Consider the following 21273-nt stretch of genomic DNA (forward strand, 5'->3'; position numbering starts at 1 on the left):
TCGTGCTTAACTACAGTGTAATCTATAATTATGCAAAACCAAAACCAGAGCCAGAAGGAAACGCGGATTTTTCAAGGCTTAAAATACGACGTGTGCGGCCATGTACGCACAAAACGTTTAACAATGGATTTCAATTATTATTATTATTATTATTATTATATACACGTCTGTTTTTAAATAAAATGCCAACAAAACTGATATATATATATATATACCGCTGGCTGTACACTTGCGATATAGGCAAATCGATTCCTCAAAGGTTACAATTTCCAGACAGGTATTTCAGTGTGTCTCCAGGTACATTTAAGTTATGAATTTATGGCCGTAATATACAGTATGCATATATAAACTACAATGCACTTTCTAGAATTAATTTTATCTCCTGAACGGTGTGGTTATCGGCTTTGCTCACTTGGATCTACAAAATCAGTATTCTTTTTGATGTTGTCATATCTGTTTTGACATATGGACGAGATAAGAAAATACTGAATAAACTTCATCCGCGCCTATGTGGTGGTGTTTTAAACTGATTCAGGGATAGGTACCCGGTGTATACCATTGGCACGATTTCGAAGCGGGAGTACAGTAAATCATCTTTAGTGAGCCTTTTGACATAACAGGTTGTGAAAACAAAACAAGCATACAGGATATACTTGGCAGCGCAGTCAGCATTAATCCGATTTCTATTCATGCGTGTTCATGCACAGCTGCCTGTCTCAAAGCCCTCCAAGATCTATGTAGCCTACAAACTACGCATTCATTCCCGCCTTCCACCTATAATGATGGATAGATGATGTCTTTATTCACGCTGTAATAGCGCTGTTTTCATTTCCCGCCTGCTAAACACACCCATGCCATATTATTCATATGAATCACAAAATCGATCAGAACTTTTATGTATCAAGCAACATTAATTCGAGGCTTCTAAAGCCATCTGTCTATTAGAAACCAACTTCATGCATTGACCTAGTAGTGGAATTGACATACTCGCGATACCTACTTCAGATGCATTTACAAAGAGTGTGTGGATCACAGGTTATATACACATTTATTTTGTCTAGCCTAAAATTTAATCCGCAGCGATCTCGCTTTTTATTCATTTATTCGTCTGGCTATTCAGTAGCATGACTCACGGCGGTGTCACACCGCTTTCACACATTCAAATTTAGCACCTTCTCCCCCCTGTGTGCTCATATTAAAATATGATCATTAATAAGTGTGCATATCTTAAAGCTAGTGGTCACCAACACCGCTTTTTAAAATGACCTTACAGTGCTTACAGTCCATCGTTAACTCCAGTACGCCAAATGTCAGCAAAATAATACATACGATTTTCTAGAAGTGCACATCCTGTCTAACAAGCAATACACAGCAAATGTGAAATGTCTCACAGTTAAATTAGGACCAGGGCCAGAAGTAAGCACAGACAAAGTAGGCAGCTGCTTAGGGACCGATCGGCATAAAGAACAAGGGGGGAAAAAAATAATTATATATATATATATATATATATATATATATATACATATATATATAGTTAGAATAATTGACAAAAAGCCACATACGTCAAGTTAACATATTTATGTGCAGGCAGGAACATGGCCAGCATCAGCTATAGGCAGGATAAGCAGTTGCCTAGGGCCCCCAAATGGCATAAAACGATCATCAATTTTCTCCCAAGTACAACTTTGCATAGGACCCCTGAAAAGGTAGATCTAACCCTGAGTATGATATAGTAACTGCCCTCGCATGAAGATTCATAAACAATTCATGTCTTTTTTCTTTTTTTTTAATCTTCACTGACAGCTGTCCTCCTGGACACATATGGAGGCTCCATTTTCCTTATATGGTCAGTTTTATAGTCCAATCTTGACAATATTTAATCAGCAAAAGCAGCCAGAGGACTCAACTGGGGACTTAGTGCTTCAGTCAGTATTTTTGACGTTATCATCATTAAGATGCATGGAGGGCTTGCTTTAGGTTAAACGTATGAACCGAAGAGCGGTGAAGGTTGCACCAGGATGGGGTTAATGCTTCCACACTGTAGCTAGAAGTTGCCCAAGCTAATGTGACCCAGATCACATCTGGCGGGACTTGGCCCACCTTTACCATCATGCTTTGTGCTCTGGCAAGCTGAGCGGCAAAATGGCCACCACTGCTAAACTTTCAATACCCCACCACGTCCATATCCCGCGGGAGACATGGGACCTCCACACCCTACAGAGAATTTACATATGACCTTAACTCGGCTGGACTCACGCGGTGCGAAAGACTTCAGGCCAAGAAAAACCTCGGTAGGGCTGCGGACTTTACTAAGGACTGAGGGCCGAGCAACAACAGTATCGATCTCCAAGAAAACAATGCCTTTCGTCATCTTACAGATGTTGATGGGAAAGAGGTTCACAGGAATGTGTCAACTGTGGCATGTAACGCACCCGTCCCACGCTGTGGTTCGTTCAGTGGATGCACGGAAATATTTTCAGCCAATAACCAAAAGAGAATTAGTTAGCCAGTCCCTCCTGCTCACATGCTCTTAGGGACCTCATCAGCATGCATAGGTGTAAATGCAGCTGTGAAGTCTTAACTATTCCCTGGTTATTGACCAGGACACGGCAAAGCCGGTGATATCTGCTGGGAGTTTTCGCTATTATTTTAAAACTTTTGACGTCGATTGTTTTCAGTGGGTCGGTCGACTTGGCACGGCCGTGGAGAGGGAGGCGAGTGAAATGTGGTTTCACTCACTCACAAAGATGCTTTTGTTCTACCACACAGGGCTCGTTCTTTGCTCCATGGCTGAAACAGTATTTTTTTCTCAATTTGACTTTTTTTTTGAGAAAGTTCGATATTTATTTAAGAGGTTACATTGAGTTTTCCCTGTTAAAGGGGTCCACCCCCCCCCCCAGATTGCATGCTTTGGCTCTGCCAAGTAGGGGATTTAGAGACAGGTGAAATGGCAGTGAGTCGTGTCTTCATCAGTTCATCAGAGTACGCCAGAAAATGCAATGGGGGACAGCTTTCCCCAAAAGAGAGTCAAACTCTATCTGCTTGTTGTCCAGCGCCTCCTACTGTCCTTTGCTGGGTGAAAAAACAAACATGTGTAACAGCACTTTGGCACTATCAGATAAGGTTCTGGCAGACAAAAAACAGAAATGGGGAAAACAAGTGGGTCTATCATTGGAGAAGGGTTAAAATAACATCCTCTCTGCTGTGCGAGGCTAAGCTGCGCCAGGTCCTTCCCAGACTGTGGGGCCTTTCGGCATTGGCCTGGTCCAGCTGCATTACTTTGCTGCCTGTTGGATTGACCGGCTGTTTACCCCTCCTGGTGGACAGAGGCTGTAACACAGCAAGAGCTGCACAGGGAAGCAGAACTGTGGCTGTGCGGGTATTTGACCCTGTGCTAACAGTCTGCCATGGGCAGGTCAATACAACCCCCCCAGGGGGGCAAATTGAACAGGAGCAAAAGAGGTATATCGATTGAGGCGATTGATTTTGTTGTTTTTACGCTGAGATTAAGCCCTTGAACTCATTTACTCTAAGTAACTTAAGATTGTTATCCGTTTATACATTTAAGCATGTGAGCAGGGCATTTTGGGTTAAGTAGCTTGTTCAAAGGTACAACAGACTGACTTTAGGTGAGATTCAGCCCTTAATCACTTCAGCACCTACACTAATACAAATATTTCAACATCTGTTTTATAAAAAAAATACATTTTGTCTTTTTAAGCATCTAAAACTGATTATGAAATACTACCCAATAATAAAATATGAAATATACCAAGAAATTACTGATGTTAACGTTAAAGATGATGGCTAAATGTTTCGAGATTATATATGGAAAGCGCACATTCCCCGTATCACAATGCTCAAAATGTTCTTGAAATATGGCGAGACGTCAAAATTCAGAAACTAATTAAAAGCTCCTTTTTCCTCGGTGTCAGAGCTTGCTGGTGTGATTAATGATGTCTATGAGAAAGGTAGCGGTGAGAAAATTAAATGATAAAAGATTCATAAAAGAGTCAATTTTTAAACTGCAGTGCTCCTTAATTGTTTTTTTTTCCATCTTGCCTCCATCAGATGCATTTTTAACTGATAATTCCTTGTGCATCATATGAAAACGGCTGGTAAATGGAACAGCATCCCTGTAAAAACAATTGTAGTCATCGGAATGGCCCAGTTTAACACGTGTTATGATGAAGTCGTTTAATAAAAATGGTAGAACAAAATGAGGCACGTCTGTAAACTGGGCTGGTTTAGGAACTAGGCTCATGAACAACTAGGTCAATTTGAAGCCACCTTGCTTCTGGACTGCACTGAAGGCTCACTACCTCAATTACTTTGAGGCAGATATAGTACTAGTGTTGCTTCATTTTGATTGGTTCCCAGCTTAATGTTAATCAAGTCCTCTTACCCAATGAGCATCCTCCCCTAGATGCAGTTCTGAAAGCCCAGAGGCGCAAACTCCAGCAGGGAGCTTCCGCGACAATGCAGAGGAAGGAAGAGGTGTGGCCTCTGTAATTACAGGCAGCAACCATCAGGTGGCGCTCATGCTTGAACCTTATGGAATCTGCAGGCTGCCCACAGCTACCCACCCTGACATGGGTTACTTAGCTGTGGCCATAGCAAGAAATTTAAAAAATGGCTTTCCTGTGTCTTAAAAATATTAATATGAAATCATTAGGATGATAACCCCTCCAGCAATAATTTATCACGAACCAGTGAGGATCACAGCATGTAGTGGAAGAGGCTCAGCCAGGTGAAAAAGGACACAGTACCTAACGATGACGAAGGAGAGCAGCAGCGCTGAAGCTTTCTCTCCATTTCGAAGCTTGCACCCCCCCCCAGACAAAGCACTCAACAAAAACAAGTACAGACAGTGTAATAAGTATTTTATTGCATTTTTATAATGCCATTGTCAATAATTAGTACAGATTACATGCAACTAGAACTACTGTACAGTTTTTTTTTTATTGTCTGCAGGAACAGACACAAGAAGATTCAGGTTACAAATACACAGATATATGTTTTTTATACAGCATGAAGGATACGGCAGTGACTGATATAAAACGGGCTGCCCAGGCAAACGGCGACAAGCCGTTGCTTTTCCTTTCTTTTTTTTTTAGGTTTTTTTTTGTTTTTTACCTTTAGATTACCTCAAACCAGCCACCTCCCACTTCCCTGGGCTTCAAAGGAAAACAAAACAAAAAACAAAGGTCAAAAACCAAAGTAGGTACAGGAAGTCACTGCTGAAAATGTACACACATTCATCGGATGGAAAGGAAGGGCTAAAGTGGTAGTTCCGTTTTGTTGGCCGAGAAGTTGATACCAAATTGGTAGAGCTCTGTCACTATTCTCCCCGGCCAAACCCCCCCCCCCCCAACCAAAAAAAAAAAAAAAAAATATATATATATATATATATATATATATATATATATATATATATATATATATATATATATATATAAAAAAAACCTCAAAGCTGCCATACATCGAGTAACAGAGTTCCAATCGCATCGCGGACTAGCAAATACATCGAGTCGGTCGCATGCAAATCACCATCAAATCCACGGACCATCTTTCCCGATCTCGTGATCATTTTTCCGGTGTACCTTAACAAGCCGAGTGCCGACCTTTCACCTCTGTTACCCGAATCGCTTGGCTTTGGTCACTGCAGCAGTGGGGATACGAACGGCAGCCTCACACACCCCGGTTTTGGTGGTTGCAGAAGGCGAAGGCCTTTGGACGTCTTTTGGTACACTGCTAAGGGTGTGAAATCTCACAGAGGGACATTCACGGAGATAAATGATTAAAGAAAAAGCCTTTAGTCTTTGTTTACTTTTCTGACAATGAGTCCGCATATTTAGGTTTGAGTGAAAAAATCATTGCAGTAGAGACAAAACTGGAAAGGAGTTGCTTATTTTCCCAACACCACGGAGGACAAGAGAAGCAGGGAACGGCAGACCCCATCTCTGCCGGAAGGTCAAAGGGAACTCTCATCCCATCAGACGGCCGCAAGACCAGATACATGGCACCCATAAGTCACTCCATGCCTCTCTGGGTCATCAAGACACAGCAACAGTTGGAAACTACCACTGATTTGTGAAAGACAGTCTTCAAAGGTAATGGTCAATACAGGAATGACTCTGTTTAAAGGGAGTTTGTATACATATTGGCACCTAAAAGGACCAACAAAATACTTTAAAGTTGCTCTTTCTGACAAGCAAGAGAGGGCTACATATTTTCTTGCTTTTGTTCTCTCTTTTTGAGGTTTTGGTCCTATCTTTGAGAAAAGTCCTTCTGAGGTATCAATACACAACGAATTCAACTTTTTGTTTTCTTTCTTTTTTTTCCTTAAAAATGCATAAATGCAGTACAGAGACAAAAAGTATCAAAATAGAGCTAGCTAAGATAAATATACAAACAGGTGTGTTACCTAAACCACTTATCTAACTTTTATTCTTTAATTTTTTTTTTAAAGATAATACACTTAAAAAATCATCATCGTCCCAGACGTTTTATGAAGTAAACTGAAAAATAGAAGAGAAAAAAAAAAAAAAAAAAACTATTTAACCATGATACCTGCAGCACTTAGTATGATAAATACATACACTTTAGCATAAGCGATACAGTATAGGCATTCTGAGCTCAAAGCTTTACAACAGCTAAACAGGTGCAGGGAGAAAAAAAAACAAGAAAATTAAAAAATAAAGAATGGAAAAAATGCCCTGGAGAGTTAAACCAAGCGGTAATATACAATACATCATAACATCAAGGCTGGAAAGTAAAATAATTGTTTCAAAGATCCGCTAATATCATCAACCGATGTCAATCTACATCTTAGAAAAGGACTCTGTTTACAGGTGTACCTTAACACACAACCGACATTATTTTTTTGTGTTTTTTTTTTTTCTTTTGAAATGCAGCTGTCCCTTTACTGTGAAAGATTACTTTATACACTTTTTGTCCTTGTTGTGGGCATAGTGAGTCAACAAGCTCTGCTCTACTCTTTGGATATCTTGTTAACCCCCCTCCCCCATAAATTCAGTGGTCCTGCCTCCTAAAGACAACTTCCTGTCGTCAGTGACGTGGCCCCTCAAAAGGGACGGCCGCGTGTTCCCGGTGCGAGCGACAGCTGAAGCTCTCTAGACGCCTGCCGCCATTTTCCCACATTCTCTGGGATGGTGCAAGAATAAGGAAATACATCCCCCACAGCGCTTGGACAGAACTGGTTGTTACCTTAAAAGCACACGTTTGTATTTGGCCCAAAAGCACCCGCAATAATGAGTCGTGCCCGTCGTCGGCTCCGACACCCCACTGACTGCCCTCTTGAGCGCCCCCTATTGCCCAGTCATCCCAACTGCACTCACTGGCATGGCGTGATCGTGGACTCTATCATGCACGTGGAATCACAGCGCACAGTTAAGCCTCCGTATTGAGGGCCTGTTTATAGAGAATATGATAGGATTGCTTCAAGATGGTGAGTATGTATCCTCTGTAAACCTTACAGATACGCTGATCACTCATGCTCATGCTTAATACATCTCAGTGTTTGGGAGAGGTAGTCATCTTTTTCAACGTAATATGTTATTTTCTGTCCGTACTCATGAATTTGGAGAACAGGTAGCCGGGCAAATGTGCCAGTCTGTCCTGTTGCTAAAGTAAACTGTATTTTGGTATATTCAGTTATTATTAATAAAGAAAAAGGACACATTTATTCCATGTGGACATTCAGCACTGGCCGTCTACGGGGTGAACCATTTTTGGAGGAGGTAGTGTTTTTGGTCTTTGCCTCGTTTCCTAAAACCTTGGCTATAACCTGCAAAGCTGTCATGTTTACCAGATAGATTTTTGGATATATTTAGCCATTTGAATGCTGTAAAAATACTCCTTCGACATTGAGAAATTTGAAAGTTTAATCCTTGGGCAAAAAAATAAAAACACAAACGCATACAGAATGACTGTTACGGGCACTGATTTTCCTGGGGAAACGACCCCCCCCCCCCCCCTCCCCTCCGGCTTAACAGGAATCTGACCTCTTTCTTCAAAGCAGTATATAAACACACACACTCTTTGTCCATGTGTGCAAGTCTTCAGGAAAGTCCTTCCTGTATGTCGCGGAAGTGTTGGTACGAGTCTGCAGGACATCACTCTGACAGCCCCCGCCTTTTCGACCCGCAGCAATGCTAGTGGTATTCTGCTCGTTCCTGGCATCATCCCGCTACCGATAGGGATGATATTGGCATTTCAGGAACACCGGCAGCACCAAAAAAAGACAAAAAATGAAACAAACAAAAACAGTCCATTTCAAGGTACGTCCAATTTACAACTATGGCCTACAAACGTAACTCTAAAGCTGCATTATATATATCGGTGGAGTGGTTTCATTATGTGCCTGGAATACCTGTTTTTTCTATTTTTGGTATTATATCTGTTATTCAGTCCACCTAAGTGTATGTATACTGAGGCTGGGGGAGCATGGGGGTCGAGAACTGCAACATCACAACGAACACTGACTCAGAGTTTCACTACAGGTAATATTACTGTCCGAGTGTCACTCTCACATACAGGCAATATTACGATCATGTTCAAGTGCCTTAAAAGGGTAAAATAATTCTTTGCAATCGTCTACCAAGAAGCTTTTTAGGGTTGTGTTTTCAACACTGGTGTAGCCTGAGACAAGGGGTAAGTGCTTTCTTCTTACTAACGAACCGCAGGTTTGTACTTTAATACTGTAGGTTTCTGGCCCTTTTTCTGTACGCATGATGGATTCTTCACCCCAGATGACGGACATTTTCAAAGCTTTCAAGCAACCCAATTCTCAGTTTTCTTCGTGGTATTACTTTGGTTTTTGGAATGCTCTGTACTGTAAGATAATGAAATCATTAAACTTAAAAGAATAACAATAATTTAAATTACAGATCTGTATTCATTTGGCCAGCATTGTTTGTTTTTTTTTTTTGGAAGGAAGAAAGAAAAACATAAGGGTTTTTGGTTTACTACACGTTTCTTTGGTAACCTGTAACAAAAGCAAAATGGGAAAAAATACATAAAGTTATTTGTTAAATTTGGTATGGCACTGTAGGAAAGGGGAGGAGATGCCGTTGTGCTCAATGACAAAAATTAAATAAAACTAAGTTCTTAGGTGCCATTTCAAGAAAGTCAACTCACACAGTGAACTGCAAGGAGCTTCATACATCTAAAATGCGTGGAACGTGTATAACTGATATCAAGGGATGCAGCGCCAATTATCCACGTCGAAAATTCTCTAGATGATTTTTTCTTTAATGGATACCGTTGTTCAGGTGGGATCTTCATGGAATGAGGTATTCTGTGACTGCAAGTTTATATATATATATATATATATATATACACACATATATATTTCGTTTTTAAAGCAACGCTTCGTATTGCAGCTAATGTCACGCAGAAAATGAAACTGACAGCAATTACTGTATGCAGTAGGGGTGGATTCTTAAGGGTTTAGATGGAGTCAATTCTTGGTAACAAAACTTTACATCCTTTATTGCCAAGCAGGCGATAAGATAAGGATCTGGAGCTCATGGTCACGCTTCATGTTCAGGCGAAAATGTTCTTCCCTCCTTAGTGAGCGGACCCCAGTGTGACCGTGCCTCCTGCCCCGTCCTTAGATGTTAAGTGCTAATCTCAGTAATCTGCCACACAGAAAGGATGAAACCTGGCAATATTCAGAAAGGTGACTTAGCCATAATGAACAGGAGACATCTGCACATCACAAATTGCCCAGTCTGAAATGGTGAGAACATATATAGCAGATAATACCGCACCCCCCCCCCCCCCCAAAAAAAGAAAAGCCTTGTAGTCAGACATGCCACCATTAAAAAGCTGGTCCTCGGAAATAAAATAAAAATAAAAATACCTAGCGTACACATTATCACCACCTACAATTTTGTCTCAAACACATGGACTTCTATTTCAAACAGTTTTCCTGTTTAAAAATAAATCTTGCCAGTAATACTTAAAAAAAAAAAACCGAAGCAGGAAATCAATTATGCGTTTTCCCTTAATTATTGTATTGGAAACAACGTTTTTCACCGTTATTGTTAAGGGAAAAAAAATACTTGACACGTCATGATTTCCGATTCTGACAGAAACAGCTCTCGAAAAGGGCTCTACGGGGTATTTTTTTTTTCTATGTCACAAGCAGTCATTTTCTGAATTACGAAGGTCAACATTGCCCCGTGACGGGAATGAACAATTCAAACTGCCCGCCATTCCAGTCCTGCGAGGACAAAAAAAAAACAAAAAAACAGAAAAGGGGACGAAACCGAAGCTTTAGCGAGAGGCGCCACTGCCATCTCTCCCGGAAGTTTTTCTGCGCGCCACCCGAAGTGCTTCACGGCTACCGAATCCGCACCTCGGCGCTGTGCAGCAGTCCCCTCGAAATTAAATCTAAAAACAAACGGTAGTAATAATAATACAAAAACACCAGGAGTAATCGAGGGAATAACTCAGCTGCAGATACTGATCAGTGATTTTCGTTTAGTTAACATATATCTGAGGTAATCTTTAAAGACACTGCTGCCCCTCCCCGCCGCCACCAAGCGGCATTTTCCGACTGAAAACGACCCTCGCGATTGGTGAGAAGAGGTAGTTACCTCCCAAAATTACTCCAAAACTATGTACATGCATTTTGGTGTGTTTGCTTGCATTGACAAATACCCCACAGCAGTACGTGGACTGGCGGCCCAGAGTCGCTCACGGTATCAGTGTCGATCGCGGATTGGGGGAGGGCACTTTAACAGGGGAGTCATTTAATGCCAGGGGAAGTGGGGGGGACAACCGAAAGCTGTGTGTGTATATAAAAACACAACACAGACACAAACGCTTATAGGATAGAAAGAGAGCGATGCAAAAGACGACGAAAATGATGTTTCAGTGCGTTGTTTCGTTTTTTTGCGTGTTGTGCACGGTCCAAAGACTTGCAGACTTACGGTGGTGAGCAGATGTGAGGTCTAACCCTGTTTGTTTTTCTTGCGTTTTGTGTCAATACTGGTTTCCTCTTGTGTTTTTCTATTTTTTCGTGGAACGTTTGCTTTACAGGAGGGGGAAGAGGGTCACTGCACAATGCCCCCTGGCTCCAGGCTCCACCCCTTGGCTCCAGGCCCCGCCCCTTCACTCCAGGTCTTCAGTCGGAAGGTCCTCTTCTATCTCCCGCTCATCACCCGGCAACACAAGGTTCTGGCTGACTTTCGCCATGAGGGACACAGGTCGGCTATCCTCCTCCATCTCTGCTGGCTCCTCCTTCACATGAACCTGGTGGCTAGATAGGTTCCAGAGGAAAAAAAAACACTGATGAATCAAACAACGGAGACTAAAAACATCATGATTTGTTATAGCGAACAAGCTGGGAGAGCAAGTGTAATATAGTGGTGCTGCTGTGTGTGTGCGCGTGTCCAGGACCCAGTCTTGCTGCGTGTGGGTGTGTCCAGGACCCAGTCTTGCTGTGTGTGGGCGTGTCCAGAACATGACTTCCCTCCACTCTGGGTGTGGTCCCACTCCCTTACCCATACTGTTGCGGGGAAAGGCCAGGGCTGCAGCTGCCGTTGCTATTGACTTGCTCCACGGTGCTGCTGACGTCATCATGACCCACGTGCATCATGTTGAGGCTGCCACCAGTGGAGGTATTCACCATGGTGGGGCTGTTCAGCAGGCTGAGGCTGCTCTCCGCCAGGGCCGCCTGGCCAGGGGGCACACACAGGCACACGCTTCAGAGATGCCGGGACGGTCCCTCTGCCCTCCCAGATCCCTTTCATCTGTCAGAAGTAGCTGTCCTGCCTTTCAATTTCTATGCTTTTTTTTCAGCTAGCGGTTGTTTGATATATGACAAGTTATATATTTCAATCATCCTCCCTTCTTCAAAAAAGGGGGCAGATCTTAACCTTGGCCCCTGCATTTCTATGCTGAGTCTGCCTTTCAATTAGCGACTTCCTGTCTACACAGTGATTCCAATCCAGCAATTAACGGCGGCACATGACTTGGGGTGGGGGGGAGGTTCTGACTGGCCCGCCCACCACCCAAGACCTGTCCTTCACCAGCCTTGCTGGAGATACTGCAAACATGCGTTTCATAGTATTGTTGCAGCCAAAAAAATCCAGCCAATGAGTGTTGGAAAGCCGTGCCAATTGCTCCAGGGGATTTATGGGTGGGTGGTGGGGGGAGGCTTTTCAAACTTCCTGGGGATGATGGATGTTTTGTAAGGAAACACTGGCGAAGATGGAGGTGATGGTTCAGCCCATGGACATGGCCCGAGGCGGTGACACTGGGCTCCAGCAAAGACTGGTGGGTTCAGCCACCAGAGGCGGTTAAGGTGGCCATTGGCAGGGTAGGCAGGGCAGGGCGAGACCACCCAGGTCCCAGATTAGAAGCCAGAGTGCCCACGGTCCTCAGATCCATTTACTGGCATGCGGCAGCCCCTCAGACCACAACACTCAGCGAGTCAGAGCACGCGGCTAATAAACACACAGCGTACTGGGAGCAGTGATTGGCAGCGACAGCTGGATTTGGGGGGTGGGGGGGGGGTGCTCTGCACAGTACCACCTGTCTGATACTCGCTGTAGGGGAAGAAGGCTGTCATTCACCGCCCTGGCTGCCGGTAGGAGCAAGCATGCGAGTACATGTCTCTTGGCCCATTTCACCACTAGGTGTCTCCTGTGCACAGCGATTGGGCTCTTGCTGCTGGGAGAGAAAGCTCATGGTTTCTAAGAAGGGCTTTGGGAAACTTACATGAGTTGTATGGTGCCTGTCAGAGGGTCCCAAACCCCGGCACCTGAGACCAGCCCAAATACTCAACCGGCATCTGCTGCGTTACATTTTTTTTTAGCAACCTATGATGCATCACACGTTTATGTATAAGTTAACTTTGTATCGCTGAGAATTTCTATGCACTCTCCACTAATATATATATTCAATATAATAATATATTGAAGAGCATCAGTATTGTATTTGGAAACTTTTTTTTTTTTGGGGGGGGGGGGGGGGGGGGGGGGGGGGGGGATGCAATACTGGCCATCAGAAGGTGCCAGAAAGGGTGATAGGACACCAATGATGCTGAACCGCAAGGCTACAGATTCCTCATGCTGTTGCACCCCCCCAACCCCCCGCATAATGATAAGCAGGATCTCAGGAGCAGTTACAGTGAGTCGAGAGCTCCGTGTCGAGCTCCCCCAGTCTTCGAGGGAACGGGATTGAGGGCACGCCCGCGAAACTGGGTCAGGCTCGTTAGCGCTTAATTGTAGCAGCTGCGAGCAAATCTTTACGATACGAAGCCCAGCTGTGTTTAAAAAAAAAAAAAAAAACACACACACACACACACATGCATGCAGTACAGCCGTGCAGGAAGAGTGTTTCGCAATCTGGGTAAAGACAGAGGCGGGCTTCCCGTGCCAAAGCGAAAGGCGTCCGCAGCCCAGGCCCCACACCTGGGGCCCTAGGGCGCCGCTGCTAGCCTGCCAGGGGCCACACTGCCGTGGCCAACCCGGTCGTCGCAGGCCTCACCGGGAATGATGTCTTATTAATAGCTAGCTGCAGGCTGTGCTTTTATATATTCATGAGCGCATTCTGAAGAGGTTATAAGAAAATGAAGGTCGCACACTCCGCACACGGGGGCGTCTTGTCGCTGTCATGGGCTCTTATTTATACGTCTGTGTAGGGCCCCCCCCAGCCAGGCTGCCTGCCCTCAGTGTCCGCCCCCAGGGGATACTTTGCCTTCCCGACAGGATGCAAAGTTCAGCCGCGGACAAAATATAACAACATTAGGAAAGGGAGGGAGGGGGCTTGTTGACCAGGTGAGACGTGTGTGTTTTTTCTTTTTTTTTTTTTTTCCAGTCCGCAGTGTGGGGGGTGACAGAGCTAACAGTGGACGACTGACCAGAATGACCATGGCAACGGTCTGGCTGGATTGTGTTGGCACAGTGTCACCACACAGAAGCTTGAACTGGGGATCGGGGTTATGGCCCCATAGCCTTGAGAGTGTGGGGGGGGGGGATAACAGAGATAGAATTTGTAATTCTTTTCTGACTGCCCGCCCCCCCCCCCCCCCAATCCTCTGGCAGCATCTCGATGAGCCTGATGTCATAGTAACGCTGTGGGGTGGGGAGGTACCAAGTGCTGTTCTTTTTGCAGCTGGGAACAGTGAGAAATAGGAGTGTGACACTGTCTCTTTAAAATGGATTTTCTAGGACAGACACTAATTTTATGCTATGACCTTAATTGACAAATACTTGATGCTATAAATCATTTGGGGGTGCTTTTGAGTGGGTGGGGGGGACGGTCGTCCGGGAACGTGCTAATTACAACAGGAAATTGATATCTGTGCCCTTGTGCATTCACTCCAATCTGTGTGTGTGTGTGTGTGTGTGTGTGTGTGGGGGGGGGGGTCTCACCTGGTAACTGGCGTTGAGGGATCCGAATCCCAGTCCCGAAATCATATTCTTCACCAGAGTGGGGCTTCTGTAACATGTGAAGGAACATAATGAGTGTTTGCATGGCGGCTCCCCCGTCTCAGGGCTTGGGGGGACTCCAGCAGCAGACTCCTCTTCCCCCCCCCCCCCCCCCACCTTTTCACTGCTGGCATGAGGCCACGGTGCCTAGAGATGGCCTCGCAAGCAGGCCGCACATGAGCTGGCGGATGGGCCACCTGGCTAAGCAGACAGGCATGAGGGAGACGGCCCCCGCTGTCGCTAAACGGAAGGAGAGGGGTGCTAACGCAGCCACTACTGCCGCTGACGTGCGGTAATGCCGGACGTCAGAGTGGTGTCGCCCGGACAGCGAGGGGAAGAGGGAACAGGGAGTGGAGATGTGTGGTGGTGGGAAGCGATCCAGACAGAGCCCCATCACCTACCCGGTCATCTTTGGTGGTCTCCTCTTTTGGTACTCGACTTCGTCCACGGTCCAGACGGCACCTTTCACATTCTCTACCCGCACAAAGCACTTATGCAGGCTCAGGTTATGGCGGACAGCGTTCTGTGGGAGTCAGACAGAGAGGCCCAGTTATTACTCACAATCCCTCAACCTACCAGCTGATGAACCGGGGGGGAAGTGTGACCTCAGTGCGTGGGCCAGACAGACCAGTGGGAGGCAGCAGTGGGTCACAGACTGAGTTATCTCCCAAGGCCCAAGACCAGGAAGTGTCAGGTTGCAAGCCCATAACCAGTCGGTTATGAGTTCCCCGCCCCGCTTCCACACCCTGACACATAACAGCTTCATGGAGACTGTCTGAGCGACTGAAAACGATCTGCCAAAACCTAAGCCCCCAGGGCCAGTGTAGTGACCTCACTCCGGGAAAAAGGGAACCATTTCCGTCTCCAACCCCAGCAGATGATGCAGGGCCCCACCCACTAAATTTTTACTAATCAGCCACTATCTAGAATAACACCCCCAGGGGAGAGCCGTTCCTTTTCATCTGCTATTTGTAGTTTGTTCATGCCCAATTTCATTACCAATTTTAATTTGTGTATAATTAAATCCTGTGTATTTTTTCCGATACGCTTTTTTAATCCATAAGGGAGAGATGCAGATGCCAGAATCACTCCGAACCGTAATTACAAGCGCCACAATCAGACGAGGCCTCCCTCCTTTGAATAAATTTCCAGCACGCAGGAGTGATGCTGCTTAGTTTTGCAAATTAGTCTGACCCCAATTTCAGACAGGCACCGCGTGAATTTTATTTGCATTCCCATCCGTGATGAAAGACTAATTCTCCCAGTTAAAACATTAGCGGCAATTTGAACAGGGTCAGGCCTGACAGACACAAACAGAACGCCTCGGCCGTGGTGGCTGGGGGGAGGGCTCAAGAGGAGGGAGGATATTAGGGCGCCTGACCCACCCCCCCACCCCGGCGTGAGGATTGTGCTCCTGCTGCGTGTCTGGCAGACAGCAAACCGCATGCCAACGACACCCTTAATTGCGTACATCCCCCAGTGGGACGCGCTCAGGTACTCCTGACAGACACCTGCACCGGGCTAAACCAAGCACCCAAATGATCATCATCATTATTAGAGGCCAAGCACTGTAGGTGCAAGGCATACATCGTATGTGTTACAATTTTTCACTATTATTATTAGGGGCCAAGCACCATAGGTGCATGGCACCTATTGTAAATTCTTAGAATTTTTCATTGTTTTCATTATTAGGGGCCAGGCACCACAGGTGCATGACACATATTGTATTTGTTAGAATGTTGAATTTTTCACTATTATTATTATTATTATTATTATTATTATTAGGGATCAAGCAGTGTAGGTGTAAGGCACCAATTGTAAATCGCTAGAGTTTTTCAGTATTATTATACTTGCTGACATGAGAGTCTATGGTGGCCCATAGAACCCGCTTGGTAGATTTTTTTTTTTTTTACTTTGGCATATTGATAGAGGACAGTCCAAAAGTTGGGGTCAATCCATCCCTATAGCATCACCCTCAGGCCAAGTTTCAGGGTAATTTTTGCTTGTAACTTTTGAACCACTTGTCTTAGGTTTGAGATCTTTTTTTCCCTTGCAACCTTGGATCTTCCCAATTGGATGCACCCATTGGTGTGTAAGTCCGCCAAATGCATTTTCTGCCATTTTGAATTTTTCTAAAAACCTACTTTTGCAGACTCGTTCTAGGGCGTTGATTGTACCACCATAAAATTTGGTACGTATAATCGACAGAGGGCTGTGAATAAAAGTTTTTCAAAACATTATGCATTATTAAGGCAAATATTATGACTACTGTGGTCCAATAAATTTGTTGACAAAGCACGAAACAGGAAGTGAAGTCATCTCCACAATGCTTTGATATTTTAAAACCAAATTTGAGATATGGACTTGACCAAATTTTGAGGAAGGTCAACAAAAAAGGAGGTCTCACTCCACCACTAGGGGGTGCTGCAATAAACAAAAAATGTGTTTTTCTAATAAATGTTGATTGGTCTGCCATAGAAAAATAAATCTTGTGTCTTCTAATAGCATAGGATGTCCCCAGGCTGATCCATGGGAATTTTCTTGTTCACATAACTGATGGGGCTGCCATATTGGATTTTGTTGAAAATGTAAGAATTTTCCACAGGCCACAAAATTTTGCCCATTCAGCAACTTTGTCAGAGATAATCCTTTTACCAAGCCTCACGAGAGACATCAGAAGGATTTTTAATTTTCAAAGATGTTCGTCCGTCATTGCAAAATGAGATTATGTGACTGTATCTTGGTCTTATCTGTTTTGAGACCAAAATTGGTAATTGGACTCAAGGCCACCTCCTGAAGGTGTGCACCAAATTTTGTGTCATTTGTGCACTGCAATGAGCAAAAATGTTTTTCCTAATACATTTTGATGTATTGGCTTTATAAAAGTGCTTATGACTGGGGATTGTCAGGATTTGTCTTCCCATGTCCCTGTTTTGCCAGCAGATGTCACTGGCCTTCTCATATGCTCCTAATGGTTCCCAACCTAATGTCTCAAGAACTCACACCTGTCTCCCATTAATACCTCGTTACCAGAATGTATTTGTGCCTGTTACCCCCTCAGTCATTGTTTGAGCTGTGTGTTCATTCCCACTTGGTTCTCCATCACCATCCTATCCTCTTCTAAATTCTGTTGACATTCTTGCCTTTTCTGCTAGCTTCTCTCTCGGACGTTACCAAACAATCCTATCCTTCTGAAATTCTGCCTACCTGTACCCAGGCTACATCTAATGCTCCTGATGTCCACGCTCCCATTAAGCACAGCTGTCACCTTCTCCCATTCCTATTATTGGTTGTCTCCACACTTTCAGGCCCTGAAGGCAGTTGCTACAGTTCCCACTAACAGTAAAGTACCTTCACACATCACTCACCCCCCCCCCCCCCCCTATAAACTTCACTGGCAATCGCTCACTTTCCATAAACAGTATAAATTCTTTCTGATGACTTTTAATGCCATACATGGTCTTGCTCCCCAGTATATCAGAGCTCCCCCTCCCTTGTATACCTGCATATTCTCACAGGTCTGCAGGTACTGGTCTCCTACTGGTGCCTCGCTCTGCTTGTCTTCTGTGGGTGGCAGTGCCTTCAAAATGTTTAGCTCCAAAACTTTGGCTCTCGCTACTACAAAGCCTCCATCTACCTTTTTAGGCAAAATTTAAAACATTATTTACTAAGTGATTCACTTCCCGTACTTTTTCCTGATCAGTTGGAGTTGCAGTTCCTCTTGAATATTTCATTTAGTGTGTTAGCTTATGGTGTACGATCTATGTGCCTGTATTTCCTCTTTCTGAATTTCTTTCCATACCATGGCAGTGCGCTTGGCCCCATTATTGCTGCTTGCAGCTATATTTATGTTTTTTTTCCCCAAATTTGCTTATTGCCGAGTCTTTGCTCTGCGCAGGTGCCTTGCCTGGTGCTAAACTAAATACAAAATCAATCCCTGACATGAGCCCTGACCACCCCCCTCCCCCCCAAATTTAAGAGGAATAATTACTCCTGATTACCAGGGTGCTCTGAGGGGTGTGTCCCTCCATCCACTCCATGATGGAGATATTTTTTCCCAGAATACTCTTGGCGAGGGCACCTCAGGCACCCCCCCCCACCACCATTTTCTCCTTATTTCAAAAAGAGCAATAGGTGAGCATCACCAGAACACTATCGCCCCCTTCCCCTCGCCGAGTGCAAATGGAATATATACGGCCATTACCGCTGACGAGAGGATGTTTCTTCTGTTCGGATATTTAACACAGCCTGGAATGACTCACGGGACTTTTGGGAGGGGGGACAAGGAAGCACTGCATCCATTAATTGTTAAATTTCATAAAAGTGAAATGAGTTGTTAAAGATATTCCTGGCAGCGCCCCCCCCCCCCCTCCCCCCACACCCACCCCACTCCACCCCAGACGCGGCAGTTCAGGGCCATTAGACGGGAGCCTAGCCCCCCCCCCCCATCCAGCCACACCAGCTCTCCAGAGGAGCTGACATACAAATTAGCGGGAATCTTCCCGGGAAGTGGGTCGGCACCAGCAGGGCCCGTGGGCCCAGCGGGGGGGTGGGGGTGGGGGTGTGAACTTCTAATGAGGGCCGGTGACAGGCAGTGCAATGGCTAAGCGGGCCCCAGGCTGGACACCTTGTCAGGAGCCTGGGGTGCCAGTCCTGCAGCCCCTGAACAACACCTCTCCCCCAGCCGGGGGAGGTAAGGGCTCGGGTGGGGGCAGGAGGGCAGTCGCTGCACCTTTAACACACCGTCTTGTCCTCATAAAGATGGTTGGGGGACGTGAGGCTATCCAGACCTATAAATGGGGCGTTATCCACTGTATAGGCAGACAGAGGCCATAAAGACCAGTAGGCTGGAAGGTAAGATGCCAGTCGGTGCCACCAATGCAGTTTGGGCACCATCGGGACCTTGCTATGAGCACATCAGGACTCCTAAATCTGATTGGGTTGACTCTTTCTGGGCCATGTCCCTGCCTTCTCTGGGGGTGGAGGCATTCCAGCTTGCGGCACCTGGGAGGCTTTCATTTGCATGGCAAAGCCAATGAAAGGGCCCCACAGCGTATAGTGCAACCTCTGCAGTGCCCCCCCGTGATTCAACAATCAGTTCAACACACAAGGCACTTTGTAGAGCCAACATGGTGTAATGCATCCTTCCAGACAGCAGGAGGAGCACTTTGGTTGTGGGGAACCTAAAACACTACATAAGAGACCACAGCTGCCTGAGCGGAGTGACAGAATCCCAGCAACACACTCACCTTCCACGTCGCCGTGTTTCTCCTGAAGTATGCGAACATCCGCGTGAACCAGTTGTAGATCTCATTGAGCGTCAGCTGCCTGTCTGGGGCTTCCAGAATGGCCTGCCAGGGGAAAGAGAGCAACGCTGAATTTCTGTGACTTCTGCCTAGCATCAGCCTGGAGTGGAACCCCTCGCTGGTCCGCACCTCCCTGCAGGACCATTAACCCCCCCGGAAATGTGAAAGAGGCTCTTACGTGTCGTATGAGCGAGGCGTAGGTGAAGGGGGGCCTGACGTCTGCATTTTTGTAGAACTCGCAATTCTGCGCAAGCTCTGTAGGGACGAGAATGAAAGCAACATCACCCATAAGCTCCCCGGAAAGATGGCGTACCAGGGGTCTAGCAGCTGGCGAGTCCCATTCCCAGGACCTCTGAACAGCAAGACATGCTAGGCGTGATTTTGGGGGCTCAGTAAGTACTATGTCGGTTCTTTAAGTGGTCTGTCTCCCTACCAAAGGGGGGCGCTATTCTCCGACTGCAATCTCTTTAATTCCACCTGATAGATTACGAGCTCGATCGGACTTCTTGTCCCCCGCCCCGATCACGTGGCTGGATTCTCCTCCCCCTCTCCGGACCCAGGAGGTGCACCTGAGGCGATTGGGGTGCAGAACTTGTCGGAGTTGCGGCGGCGGATGGGCCCGACTCCGTGCAGGCCAGAGGAGCTGATGACGGAGGGGCCCTGGCGCAGCGGTGTGATGGGGGCCGCCGCCGATGTGGGCGGGTGAGGTAAGCCCTCAGGGTAAGCATCGCTCTCACGCTTCAGGATGGAGGCGCTGGAAGCCAGGTTTAGCTGGGGATGGGGGGGGGAGAGGCGGTCAGCTGTGGTGCTGATATATCACACATATAACAGAGGCACCGTTATTACACAGAACTCCACTGTATAATTACTGAAGTAAACACTGTTTTTATTAAAAGGCATAAACTTCCAATTAGCACGATTCAAAACAAACTCAAATTTCAAACAAGTTACTTTCTAATTGCGTCATTTAAAATGCACATTTAAATAAAAAGACTTTAGTAAATATGGCATATAAGGGCTTTTTTCACCCTCTCAGTGAACTTTCTGGAAAACTCCCCCTAACAAAAGCCTCAATAGGAGGCCGCCAAAGTGGGTGGGCCTCTGGCAGTAGGGAGACCACAGCTGATTGGCCAGATTTCCGGAATGCCACAGATTGAATGTGGGGGAACCCATTCAGCTGGAGGATATTGCACCTGGCTCCCTGGGCCCCACCCCCTTCTGTTTCCCGTCACACTTGACGCTTGTTTCCTTGCTTCGCGGTGCCCCCCCAAAGGGCCAATGACAAGGGGGGGTCTAGGCACAGAGCCAAGTGTGACTACCCCCGGTGTTCATGGACTGGTTCTGCCCAATTAGGAGGTGCTGGCAGGGCTCTGGGATCCAGTCCTCCCAGTCGCACTGGGAGCTTCTTTTCAGGGCCACTTGTTTTGCTCTAATTAAAACCATCACGGGCACGTGCAGAGGGCGGGGGTGGGGCGGGCGGGGCCAGCCCAAAACTA

At 45.9% G+C, this 21273-nt stretch overlaps 1 protein-coding gene across 2 annotated transcripts in view; it reads right to left on the bottom strand.

Moving 5' to 3' along the window:
- Positions 1 to 6524: 6524 nt before the first annotated feature.
- The window catches only part of foxp4 (forkhead box P4), a 39770-nt gene continuing 25021 nt past the window's right edge, over positions 6525 to 21273 (bottom strand). For both annotated transcript variants that reach the window (XM_049023790.1, XM_049023789.1), the window contains exons 9-15: positions 20347 to 20548; positions 19956 to 20032; positions 19721 to 19822; positions 14873 to 14994; positions 14415 to 14481; positions 11538 to 11710; positions 6525 to 11293 (exon numbers count right to left, since the gene is read on the bottom strand). In XM_049023790.1, coding sequence (XP_048879747.1) covers positions 11146 to 11293; positions 11538 to 11710; positions 14415 to 14481; positions 14873 to 14994; positions 19721 to 19822; positions 19956 to 20032; positions 20347 to 20548 — 891 coding nt within the window. In that variant the 3' untranslated portion in view covers positions 6525 to 11145. The remainder of the gene's footprint in view (positions 11294 to 11537; positions 11711 to 14414; positions 14482 to 14872; positions 14995 to 19720; positions 19823 to 19955; positions 20033 to 20346; positions 20549 to 21273) is intronic.

The sequence above is a fragment of the Brienomyrus brachyistius genome, chromosome 8, assembly GCF_023856365.1.
Source record: "Brienomyrus brachyistius isolate T26 chromosome 8, BBRACH_0.4, whole genome shotgun sequence".
Taxonomy (NCBI): Eukaryota; Metazoa; Chordata; class Actinopteri; order Osteoglossiformes; family Mormyridae; genus Brienomyrus; species Brienomyrus brachyistius.